Source organism: Pelobates fuscus, chromosome 13, assembly GCF_036172605.1.
Source record: "Pelobates fuscus isolate aPelFus1 chromosome 13, aPelFus1.pri, whole genome shotgun sequence".
In the NCBI taxonomy this organism is placed as follows: Eukaryota; Metazoa; Chordata; class Amphibia; order Anura; family Pelobatidae; genus Pelobates; species Pelobates fuscus.
In genome coordinates, this window is record NC_086329.1 from 103,983,538 (window position 1) to 103,997,503 (window position 13,966).

Here is a 13,966-nt window from a genome sequence, read left to right on the forward strand (position 1 = left end):
GAGAGGAGAAGGAGCAGAGTTTGAGAAAGGTGTAAAAATAAAAGGAGTAAAAGAAAAGTGATAAAGGAGGGGGGGGGGGCTGATAATGAAGAAAGTGAATAGGTAGGAGGGCTTAAAGAATGTGTCCCGTCATACTGAAACTGAAAGTATTTACCGATGGAATAACTCATCCCATCCATAGACTGAAGATTACAGACAGTATTTATAAATGGTTCTATACTTCCTGTATTATAAGTAAAGTATTATAAACTCCCAGTGTCACCGTGTCTACCAGGAACTTTCTTAATCCCCAACGAGTTAAAGCACTTTATTAGCCCAGTGATAGGAATACAACTTCCTCTCAGATAAAGAAAGTCTCTATTTTACCCTTATCATCCGCCATCCGTATTATCTGTTCTGCTACTGCTGCCCTCGACTCAGGCTCTCTAGCGCCACTCGCTGGTGGGGACGGTCACTTTGAGATGCAGGTAGGTGTCTGTACCTACAGTGTGATATTATGTGAAGGTGATAAGTGACTTTAACTCTCATTCCTTTATTTATATATATTAATCCATTTGAATCGTATCAGTAAACATTGCCCAATGCAGCATTTTAGGCAAAAAGAGACTTTTATTAGAAATTAATTTCCTTTTTGTATAAAATGATTTCTCCGAGGGAATGATGGGTAAATAAACTCCGTCATGGCGTCAGTGATGTTTTCTGGCGGCTGGCGGTGACACAGTAACTGTATTAATGTCTTGCTGTCTCTCGGAAGCCCCATTACCTGCTCACAGGAAACCTGCGGGTGCCAACATCATAATCATCCCCCCCCCCCCCCCACCCCAATCGGGGCTATTCACTAACCTGAGAACTCAAAGTGAATTCAAAATTAACGTCAAAATAGCCGAACCGGAAAAATTCTCTGAGTCAGCGATGCTTTCAGTGCAACTACTCTGGCCTTAAATCTGAAATTCTCCTTTAGTAAATTGCTCTGTATATATTCTGTGTGTGTAAAATGTAGCAGCACTCTAATCCCTATACGTTCAGTAAGGAGAAAGTGGCGTTTATCTGTGTGGCGGTGATTCTCTGTGTGACGCGGCTGGAAGGAGAAATCGGGGAATTAAACCAAATGGTGAAACGCCCCAAAACATAGGGGAGTCTGTCAGCGCTTGTATAGAAAGAGACCCAATAATCAGAATGAATATAACCAATAGAAATACCAGATAGAACCACTAGGGGGAGTGTCGAGCTTTATAAAATAGAGAGAGGTGTAGCGTTATTGTAATTTAAACCTTTTTATAGATATATTGAAGACTTCCCAATAATAATTATAAAGTGTGTGTTCAGCAATGTCCACCAGGTGTCGCTCTAACACACTGAAACCTAATCCTAAGTAAATCAGTGTCTGTAGGAGTTTATTCCGATTATCACACAGCCGGCCATTAGCAATAGGAATAAATAAATACACATTAAATATCAAACTCTTTATTATTACACTGAAAGTAAATCATAACATTTACTATATAATAAAGTAACAATAAATCTCAGCTATTAAACCAGGCAGTATTCACTTATCTTACTGGGTTACTCCAATCACCACTTCTATTTTTGAAGTGGTTATGGTTGTAGGTATCTGGCTGTGCAGTGTTTCAGCCAGAGATATCGGTCTTTGTGCTGGGGGCAAGCTGTGCCCTATTTACATGTGACTGAAGCATTTACAAATTATCAAAGTAACGTGCGCTAAAAGTTATCAATTAAAACAATAACCGTTAATTAAAATATCAGATACAAATGTTTCACTCACAGACTTATAACAATATGACAATAATAGCAGTATTAAATAATTTTAAAAACATGTAAAAAGACAGATTATCGAATGGCATCAAATATCTGTTCATAAAGTGCACCTTTAACTTGTGTTGCAATGGCTTTAAAAAAGTAAAAATCTAAATCCTGTTTGTCTTGTTATGAAAAGTTCTCCCCACAGGTAGTTTCTGAAATTTAACTCGCAAACATCCACTTGTTAGCAATAGGTATCACACACACACACACACACACACACACACACACACACACACACACAGGTTTTTATGTGCAGGATATAATGTATAATACAGGTTGTACATACAGCATGGTCGCCCTCTACTGGACAATGCTGGTTAGTTATTTCCCGGTTTGATCATTTATTTCATCCACAACATTTAGTTCTACATCAGACAGACAGAGCTATTTATAAACTTTAGGAACAACCAAGGGAGCGGGACAAAATAAAAAGGGAAAAGGGGGGAAACATTTACCCGTCCGCTACAATAATAATACACATGGAAGTGGGACATTGTGCAGCATAAATATAAACACAGAATGTTATAAGACATAATGTAAACAAACAACCTATAAACTGTAAAACATTCTCCATTTTAGTAAATATCCCTGAGAATGGATTATTTTATATTTTACTGTTAATGCCATTTTCACGCCCAATCTTTGTTTTCTCACATTTATATAATACTTCGTGCAGGATTAGACGGATTCTCGGAGTTCCACGCGCTCTGTACGATGAGCTGTAACAATATCCTCACACTGGGGTTTAATATCTGGATTCAGCATCTTCCGTTTAATAATTACCTGGAAATGGAAAATAAATATTAAACACACATTATATCCGTATAACACAATGTAATATCAATAGGGAACATGGGGATTAATAATTCCCTCTTATATTATTAAGATCTTATTACACAGTTATTTATTGGAATCCTCACTAAAGGAACTCATTGTATTTAGTAATAAAGTATCTCCTGATAAACTGACCCCAGCAGATTGGATTCTGGAAGCTCAGAATTCCCCACTTTGATAAATATCCTGGAGTCCCTTCCTCTCTCCATGGGTGACCTACCGCCCCCCTAACTCAATACACAGGGGTCAGAGGTCATCCTGCCATTTACATGGGACCCCAATCACCCCACTTTTACCACTCAGGACACAATGGGGCAGGAAATGGAAAGTGTACCCCAAACCCCAGTCCTCCGGGAGCAGGAACAGCAGGGATTCTGTGTATTAGCACAGGTATCTAACACTGAGCAGCCACTGGTGGATCCAGGGGGGGGGGGCAACTGGGCAATTGCCACCCCCGAGCGAGAATATGAGGTTCTCCCTCCCCCCTGCCGGCTAATGCAGGGCTGGCGCTGTCCAAGCGCCAGCCCTGCAATGTGCCTTCATGGACCGGAGGGGAGATCAGAGATCTCCCTCTCCGGTCCGCAGGCACGGTTTGCTGGCTGCCGGCAGGGGAGGGAGAGAGAGAGGACCCGGGGGAGCTCAGTCTGCAGCTCCTCCAAGTCCTTCTCAAACGAGCATGGAGCGTTGCCACGGCAACGCTCCGGATCTCGCGAGAGTGAACTCTAGCCCTGGAGACCGGGGCTAGAGTTCACTCTCACCACATGGACCACCAGGGATTCCCCACCGAACCACCAGGGATTGAGAAATGTCCCCCTCCTCCCTAAACAAAGGTAAGAAGGGAGGGGGGACATTATGTATATTTTAAATTTAAAAAAAAATAACCATTTTATCAAATTAAAAAAAAGCCCCCATCCTTATCACACACATACCCTACACACACACACACACATACACTGCCCATCCACACACACACAGTCCCCCACATACATAGACTGCCCCCATACACACACATTGCCCCCCCACATACATAGACTGCCCCCACACACATACACTGCCCCCACACACATACACTGCCCCCATACACACACGCACTACTGCTCCCACACACACATACACTTCCCCCATACACACACATTGCCCACACACACACACTACACACACATTGTCCCCCCACACAAACTTCCCCCCATACACACATTGCCCCCCACTCACACTGTAACGCACACACACACACTGCCCCCTAACACACACTCCCGTCATCACGTACACTGCAACTTTCAGTCACACACACACACACACTGCTCACACAGTCCTTCTTACACAAACACACACACACTGCACCCCTGCTCCTATGCCCTACTACAGCCCCATTTCCAAGCAGACCTCAGGTAAGTTATCAAACTGTTCTTAAACGGTTTAACTACTTACTCTGGGAGGGGTCCCGGCACTACTGGCACCATAACCACTACACTGAGCTGTAGTGGGTATTGTGTCTGGATTATTTCTCTAAATAATCTATAAGTGCCCCTCCCGAGGTCAGGCTCTGGATCCGCCACTGTGAGCAGCCCACCTGTGGCCATGCAGGGAGATCCTTAAACCTGCATTGTATGGAGGCTGAATATCAGAGTATTAGAAGGTACGTACCCCCAGGAGCACAGCACAGATAGCAGCAGCCATGATACTGACAGCGATCCAGGAGACTCTGAATCTTCCTGAGACAGGAGCTGGTTCAGCTGTAACAGACATATTACACAATAAATCCATTTAGATTATTTAATATCTGGTTATTTACGAACAATCACTAAATACGAACCTGTCTCATACAGCGAGCAATTCCCAACACTAATCTATACTAGATAAAATAGTTTTTGGAGCGCTCTTTCAAAAATTAAAATTGAAATAGCTATTTAGAGTTAGTATGATTTTTTGTATTGCTGCAAGCACACTCTAAATGGGATGCCCTCAAACACACATAATATACATAAAAGAAAAGAATAAATGAGAGTGGAGCAGTGTGTCAAAATATAGTAGAACTATGAATAGGAGAAGTAAACCGCTACCATGTAGCGCCTAACAAAGTCAGCGTTGCCGGTGTCAGTAGACTTATCCAGTACCTACTAGAGACTCCAGAGGTCTCCCGGGGCTTAACCCCAAATTATATATAGAAAGCAGAAAAAATTATACAGACCACACAGCTGCAAAAAGCAGGTGTATTGGACTGCATATATCTGGAATTAGTCAAGTAGTCAAAATGAAAAAATAAATAATAAAGATAGATAAATATGCTAAAAAAAATAGATAGGAATATTATATCATATGCCCCTCCTAATAAGAATCAATATTATAGTCTATATAAGCATAATAGACACAACAATTGAGCTTTAATATGTCAGGCTCTATGTGGTCCTTGCTATATATGGTTACTGTGACTAATAAGGCAAAAGAAGGGCAAAGAGGATATATTAAAGTTAAAGACTACCACTTAATTTAAGTCTTCAAAAGGAATACTTCCAAGAAAAAGTCCAAATAGATATATGAATATATATAATGATCTCAAAATATACAAAATATTGGACACAGAAATGCAAACACAGTAGGAAGTCCCAAGGAGACTATAAGTATATGCAAAGAAAGAGGTGAAAGGATTATAGATATTGTGATGCTTAGAGTGGTCACGGCATATCTATACACAGAATAAATAGTATGAACGGATATACAAAACAAATGTAACTAGAGTTTCTAAGCTTGTAACTCAGAATAGTAGTAGCCTAAATAGCAACAATGTTACTAGTAGGATGTAATCCGCTGGTTACATGCAGTCAAAACCTCCAAAAGTGCCAGAAATTATTAAATATATTAATATCCATTAAACCATAGAACAGAAACGAATAGAATAATTACAGTGTCATACTGTGAATATGTGAACAAAGTGTGATGTCTAAAAAAGACAGACAAACGCGTTTCAGTGCTGTAACAAGCACCTTCGTCAGAGGCAAAAGAGCTGCTGCTCGGAATATCCTTGAAATACCCTGTGTGGAAGGTTCGTTATCCAATAGGCGTCCTCGCTCAATAAGGGGCGTGGCTAACTTTTCGGCGCGAAAATCAAACCTTTCTGCTTATTCTGCTCGGAGAAAAATGGGACGGGCAGAGTATACAACTTAGAATAAGCTCCACCCACTTTACTCCGTATGTGGAGACTAACTTAAAGCAATGTCTACTACATAATGAGTCTTAATATGTCAATTAAGTAAATATGCCGAAATGTTATAATACTATGAATCCAAATGGGTCATGGGTAAGATAGGACAAGCTGAGATAAAATGGATATATGAATTAAATGCAATGGGTACACCTTTAAGAACCATTTCCATCTATCCCCTCTCTATACCAAAAATAATTTGTTTTACATTTTTCACATTTTGGTATAGAGAAGGGACAGATTGAAATGGTTCTTAAAGGTGTAACCTGTTATTTTAACCCCTTAAGGACCAAACTTCTGGAATAAAAGGGAATCATGACGTGTCAGACATGTCATGTGTCCTTAAGGGGTTAAACAATGGCAGATTTCGAAATCATTGTTTAGGCCATCCGGTACCATTGCATTTAATTCATATATCCATTTCATCTCAGCTCGTCCTATTTTTGAATAAAGTCTCCCCCTCTCCAATCACCTTTTACTTTTTGGATTCCCATCCCAATTGGATTTGCATTATGATAGTCTCTGAAGTGTAAAGATACCTGATGGAGTGCAAAGTTTCTCTTTATGTTGTATACATGCTCACATATTCTGGTCCGCAAGAGCCCAGTTGTGCGTCCTATGTACTGGAGTCCACAAGGACAGGTAAGCATGTATACAACAATCCGAGAGCTACAGGTCATACCATCTCTAATGACATGCGTGTGTCCATTTGCTTCAAATTTACTGTATCAAGGTTTTTTTAATGCGGAATTGCAATACCTGTATAAAAACTGGGGGCAAGAAAAAGTGCTACAGTAAATTTGAAGCAAATGGACACACGCATGCAATCCACCGAAGCCAGAGTCTCCTGCTACCATATCTGAATAAGCCGAGCAGTGAGTAGCGGCGTATACCGTGCCTAATTCACTATTCTTTCTTGTAAGAGTCAGTTATTCTAGTGCACAGCGTGTTTTAAACTTTGAAATACCTTTTGTCACTGTAATAAACCTTTTTGTAATTTTTAACCATTTGAGCTAACTCACTCTGTCATTGTATTTCCTTAGCCCTCTATTTGGGTATACTCTGTGGGAATACTATTACTACTGTAAATTCTTTACAACCTACACCATCATGTGCTTTTTATGTATCTTTTTCTATATGTGCTGAGGAACTACCACATGGAGGTCATCTAATGAATACTAAGTATTCTCCTTAATTACCTCAATTCCCTCACAATTTTTACATATCTAGGGCTTATCACCTAAATAGTCACCATATTTTGACACACTGCTCCACTCTCATTTATTCTTTTCTTTCACAAACTATACTAAAACATGGATGGAAACCTGCAGTAAGGCTGTGTGGCGGAACCAACCTCACCACTGAGAACTGGAGAAGCCTGGTTGCTAGCCTCCTGCCCAGTGATTATGGTCCCTGGGAGATATTGCCCTTTAAGAACTGCATCGGGGCTTATGGACTGCTACCATAATGTACTGACCCTTTAAGAACTACTTTTGGGCATGTGGATTGTATAATACTGTCCCTAGCCCTTTAAATACTTTGGGGAAAGATTGGTACTTTTGTATATGGCACTTCGGAAACAGTCGAAGTTGTCGAAGTTGTCGAAGCTGTCGAAGTGCCGAAGTTACCGAAGTTGTCGAAGTCGTCGAAGTGGCCGGCATCGGACAAAGGACCACGTGGCGGCGGCCATTTTAACTTCGCACACCGCCGACCCTTACCATCCCCTCCACTTCGACGCTTCGACCAAAGTCGAAGTACAGGCAACACTTCGAACGGGACTTAGCCGTTTTTATGCAGGAAACTGACCGACCGCACAGCCCAAATCCATGGAACTGTTTTGGGCAAGAAAATGTGCTTGCGGTCGGTCATAAAAGAACTTCCGTGTAACTTTTGATCTACTGGAGGGATTGGGATGATTTTTGAGAGTGTTCCTAATTGAAGTATGCTGAGTAAGAAAATGTATGTTTTATGTTTGTGATATGTATATTTTAGAAGTTACAAATATTGTGTAAAAAGTTATGTTTTAAACTGTATAATAAGTGGATTATCTCTCAGGCTAAGGGGAGGGGATGTGTGGGTTGTACCATATATCTGATTGGTTATTTTAGGCCTCCCCCTGGGTGTGGCCTGTATGTGTACAGTTGTAATAAAAGCCAGGCTGGATGAGCCAGTCCAGAGTTCCTGTTTTACCCTCAAAGTGAAGTGTCGTCTCATTATTGGGGGAAGGATTTATTGCATGCTGTTCCAGTTGACTGCTAGGAGTGTAAGCCTATTCGTATGGTTCCTATTCAACGGTCTACAGCATTCCTATGCTTGAGAAGGTTCATATGCTGCATCGGTTTGGTGATTGTGGTGTCTGCCAGAGTGCTTGGAGTCCTCAGGAAGCGCTAGGAGCAGCCTTTAACGGAGGTACCCAGTCGGGGTGCCAGGCGATCCGTTACAGGCTGTACCATAGCGCCACCATCAGGAAGGTATGTATGTTCTGTTTCTATGTTTATAGACCCCTATTAAAGTCAATAAAAATGTGGTATCTAGGCGAGTGCCTAATGGTTGATCTGGTGTTCAAAGCTCAAGTGAAGAGTAGGGGAGATATTTTAGGATTCCCAAATCCCACAACAGCCCCATTACCTGTGAGTGTGAGCTGAGCATGGTCCTCACTCACTGAGTTAGTAACAGTCACTCTGTATGTCCCGTAGTCCTTGCTCCGTACAGTGAGGGTGTCATTAAATTCACTCAGCTGGTGGCCCTCGGGCAGGTCTCCTCCATCTCGGGTCCAGGAGACTGTGTGTTCCATCTCCCCAGTAAACTGAACTCGCAGAGATGTGGTCAGCCCCGAATTACTGAGAATGGAGCTAAGGCTGGTGATGGAGACTTTATCTGGGAGATAAGAGGTGGAGATTAGAGGCAGTGAATGTGCATGTCTGCTGGGTGGGATTTACTAAACCCAATAACTGAGGATCATTGAACCGTCATTGTGATTTCTCCATTAACTCAATAGCAAAACCGGTATTTACCATCCCTTTTCCATGATACAAGGTAAGAAACAGATTATTAATAATGACACGGTACCGGTTACATTTATTTTCCATATATTTAATAAATCCTGTACAACCTCTCACATATTAGTACATGGGGTGATATTTAGTTATCATGTTTATATCTGTCTTTAATTTCTTTATGTTGCCGAGATCTTAACAAATCCTGGTTTATTAATCAATGAACCGAGCTGTGTGTGAAATAATAGCAGCCGCGATACGGCAGTGATCAGTTTACCGAGTGTTTCCAAACATCAGAACTGATTATTGTGACTTCGTATCTGGGGATAAACTACCTATTCCATTAACTCCTGCTGTGCTTATTCTTTAGTGGGAGGGGTCTCACAGCTACATTAAAAAAAAATAAAAATCATTTAATAGATGTGCGGCTTTCATGTGAGCTTTCGGGGGAATTTACATTAACCCCTTCAGGACGGAGTCAATAGTGCACGTTCTGATCAAAACAAAACGTAAACAAAAACTGGAATTTGCGCTATATGTCTGTTCACCCGTAGTTCCCCTCTTTCAAATTATATGCACCCACACTTATTATATATCATTTTGTTCAGGAGAAACAGGGCTTTCATTCCATATCAAATATTTATATCTGAAACATCATTTATTATGAATAAAATTAAAAAAAATGTGAGAAAATAAGATTTTTTTTTAAATTTGTATTTCCGTCTGACATTTTACCTGTGAATGTCATAATACTGTTAGGTTTTACTGCACAAAAATGCACATATTTGTAATCAGCGATGTCTCACGAGTACAACAGTACCCCCCATTAACAGGTTTTATGGTGTTTTGGAAAGTTACAGGGTCAAATATAGAACGTTCCATTTTCAAATAGAAATTTGCCAGATTAGTAATGTTACCTTTGAGACGGTGTGGTAGCCCAGGAATGAGAATTACACCCATAATGGCATACCATTTTAAAAAGAAGACAAGCCAAGGTATTGAACGTGGGGTATGTTTAGCCTTTTTTAGTAGCCACTTCGTCACAAACACTGACCAAACTTAGCGTTCATATTTGTTTTTGTGTGAAAAAAGCAAAAAACGAATATTTGGCCAGTGTTTGTGACTAAGTGGCTACTAAGAAAGAGAGGACACACCCCACTTGCAATACCTTGCTTGGGTTGTCTACTTTTGCAAATGGTATGCCATCATGGGGGTAATTCTCATTCCTGGGCTACCATACGCTCTCAAAGGCAACATAACCAATCTGGCAAATTTCAATGTGAAAAAAATGAAATGCAAGCCTTATATGTGACTCTCTAACTTTCCAAAACACCATAAAACCTGTACATGGGGGGTACTGTTATTCTCGGGAGACTTCACTAAACACAAATATTAGTGTTTTAAAACAGTAAAACATATTACAACAATAATATAGACCATAAAAGTGCCGTTCGCTTGTAAAAAATTCGAAAAACTTCACTTTTACTTAAAATATCATCGTTGTAATACAATTTACCAGTTTGAAACACTAATATTTGAGTTCAGCGAAGTCTCCCTAGTAAAACAGTACCCCCTATGTACAGGTTTTATGGTGTCTTGGAGAGTTACAGGGTCAAATATAGTGCTTGCGAATTAAATTCTCTGCACTTTCTCCCTGTGTTGTCAGGCATGTCAATCAAATTTTAATTAATCAAATCACATAATTACATTAAAAGATTATTTAAATATACACGTAGAATTTTAATATATATGCATTTAAAGGTATTTAAATTCTTCGTGTATACTAATGTAATTAGATGTATTTATCTATATATATATATATATATATTTGCGGTTATTTGTATTTTATATATAGATAGATATATATAGAATGTCATTCTAAGTGTATTCTGTTACCGATATATATATATTAATAACAAAATACAGTTAGAATGAAATTACATATGCATATATAATTTATATTAAATTTTGTTTCAATATTTTATTTATTTATTTTATTATTTTATTTATTTATTATTTTAATTATACGTATTTATATATAATATATATATGTACATCTATTATATATATAATATATATACATATTATATATATGTAACGTCATTCTAAGTGTATTTTAATATTAATATATGTACTTATATTAATATTAAAATACACTTAGAATGACGTTACATATATATAATATGTATATATATAATATATATAATATATATACATATTATATATACCGGTATATACAAATATATTTAATTTATTTTTACACTTGTTTAATTTATTTTTTTTACTCTTCCTACCAGCAGGGGGACTGTCTGATATTTCAAACAGTCCCCCTGCTGGCAGATCCATAGCCAGCTATAGGCGGCCATGTGATTGCTCTTTGAGAGCGATCACATGGCCCCCGGGGGCCTCATTTGCCGGAAGGGGGCTGCCTGGGCTCTCAGGCAGCCCCCCAGAAGAGGATCGCGGCGGAGGTGAGTACCGCCGAGGTCCTGGGGGCTGCAGCCGTTACGGCGTACCATGCCGTCGCAACGGCTTTAAAGCCCATTTAATGCGTGACGGCATGGTACGTCGTAACGGCGGGAAGGGGTTAAAATCAATGTATCCCATCCCTAACTCTCTGTACAGCTCACAGACTACTTACCGATAATGCTGTATCTTGTATATTGGTTCACACTTTCTGTACGGTTTTTATCCATCAGTACCCAAAAATATCGACCGCCATCCCTTTTCTGAATATTTCTGATTGTTGCGCATCCACTGGATACATCGAAATCAACCCTGTGCCGGTAATTACTGAATGGCTTCCAATAACGGAGATCACAGTTGTATTCCAGGATCGGTTCTGGTTTTGGGGAACAATCAAGGATAGCGTATCCCCCCGTGACGCACGTCATCCCGCACAAAGATAGGTCTGAACCCACCGCGACCAGTACATGGTCTATCCCAGAGGAGAGACCCAGCGGGAGGAGCAGGAGAGCTGGAAGATAGACACAGTTACATTAATTACAGATCAGGATACAGAGTATAAACACAATGACTGCCGTTATCTGTTGGGCTGTGGAAACCATATCCTAATACTGAGATTTGTCATTTGTAGTCTGAGAGCTGTTTTTAGGTGTTAAGGGTTTGTAGAAAAGTTAATTATGGAAGTGGTTCATTATTTTTACCTGTGTGGCTTTTGTGCACCCATATAACCCACAGTAGCGACTCACAGAGCTTGCTCACTAAGAGCTTCTCTGTTAGTATATCTTAAAGGAACACTATAGTTAGGAATACAAATGTATTTACCTATCGCTATAGTGCCCTAGTCACTGTCCAGGTAACCAGGCCCCCACTGCAGGGTATAAAGGTGGGTTTACTTACCTTTTCTCCCTCACAGATCCGCCTCTTTGGCTGACATCAAAATCAATTATTTCAGCCAATCGCATGGACGCTGGTTGCTGTAAGGTGGAGGGATCTGCCATCCTCTCCTCCTGGAACTCAGGCCGCCGCTGGGAAGAGAGACTGGGTGTCTCCTCTCCCAGTGATATGAACTGCCGCTGGGGATCTGGGCCGGGTACCCAGCATCCCTGTAGGGCCGGTGGAGAGACTTCGGTCCCATCTCCACCTGCCATCTGTGGGTCTCCCCAGAACCGCTCTATAAGGTCGCTCACCTCTGGGTCTGGTTGGACAGAAGGGGGTACAGTGTCCAGGTGATCCTCTGGGCTGAGGGACAGTGGTTGGGCGAAGTCGAACAGTTGATGGTAATCCTGTTCTAGCTCCCATTCGATGGTGATCAGGCGGGTGATATCTGGTTCCAGGTCAGTAGCATCAGGGAGCTCCAGTGCATCCAATCACCATTCCCTGATGTCCCAATACCGGGACTCCTTGGTGCTGCCAAAGTCACTGTCCTCCTCCAATGCCTCCCATAACAGACCAGGGCCATCGTAGTCACTGCCCTCTGACCTCTCACTCTCAGCCATCCAGGGGCACCTCTGGACTGAGAACCACCGTAGCGCCCGGTATGCCTCATCCAGCCACAGTTCTTTTCCGATCAACCTCTGCAGTTCCAGCACCCCCTCGCTTGGGGGGTAGACACCCCAGGAAGGGCATCCTCAGCGCCGCTTATTTCTGACTGTGCTGTGCTTCACTTGGGAGATATTCTCCCCATGAACCTCGTGTCCGCTCCAAGGCCTCGTGCCAGAGATCTCGCCGTAACCCATCTCTCCAGGCCAGCTCCTCCTCGGCTGAAATAGGGCTACACTCCTGGGCCAAGGCATTTTGTAGCCTCCATAGGAACTCCTCCTCGTAGGTTGACGCTACCCGGGGGCTAGCTTGCTCCATCCCTTTGAGTTCCTCCGAAGCCAGGGTTTCAGCTAGCTTCATTTGCAGCTCTATTTCCCTCCTTTGTTTTGCCTCTTTCGCTACAATGTTCATTACCTGTAGAACAATGTCAGCTGTTGGGTTCGGACCGAACCACGCTAGTCTCTCCCGAATCTCCCTGTTAGCTGGCGATTCATTCTCCCGAATCGCTGGTGTCTCCATCTCCTGAATGGTTGGTGTTGCTGCAACCAAGTTCTCCCGGTCTAGCTCCATTAACTCAGCCATAACGACCTGCTTGGTTTTGCTGCTAGCAATCCTTCCATGTTGCTTTGGATAGGGACGCTGCCCGTAGCTAGCTCTATCCCTTGAGTTCCTCTGAAGCCAGAGTCGCTGCACGAGTGCTAGTGTTGCCTTCCATGCACTATACACTTAGTGCCTTCCTTGAATCCTCTGTGCAGTGGTAAAGAAGGGAAAATCCCGCCACTTGCCACCAGTTGTGACGGTACAATCCGTTACTCCGTCAAGCATTCCCTTCTTTCCATAAAATAAAATCACCAAGTAATCCCTCGCTGGTATCGCCGAATAATCCACACTTAAGCCAAAGCTTAATGCTGGAACAGAACTTTACTGGAAGTAACAACAACAGGTATTCAAGCTACAGTTTCTTTTATGCCCTGCTCCCATGCAGGGGAGGGACACCCACGTTATCTGCAGTAGCCAAAAAAACAGAGGTTACAGCACGGGAGGGACACACACACACACACACATCCCTTGCTGTCTTTCCTACAGGAAAGCATTGAGGGGATAGGGTACA

The 13,966-nt window shown here is 41.7% G+C and overlaps 1 protein-coding gene across 1 annotated transcript in view; it reads right to left on the minus strand.

Annotated features, from left to right (window-relative positions):
• Window positions 1-2,217: 2,217 nt before the first annotated feature.
• The window catches only part of LOC134582764 (CD48 antigen-like), a 21,534-nt gene continuing 9,785 nt past the window's right edge, over window positions 2,218-13,966 (minus strand). Inside the window, exons 2-5 of the mRNA XM_063439413.1 lie at window positions 11,492-11,827; window positions 8,483-8,731; window positions 4,300-4,388; window positions 2,218-2,604 (exon numbers count right to left, since the gene is read on the minus strand). Coding sequence (XP_063295483.1) covers window positions 2,500-2,604; window positions 4,300-4,388; window positions 8,483-8,731; window positions 11,492-11,827 — 779 coding nt within the window. The 3' untranslated portion in view covers window positions 2,218-2,499. The remainder of the gene's footprint in view (window positions 2,605-4,299; window positions 4,389-8,482; window positions 8,732-11,491; window positions 11,828-13,966) is intronic.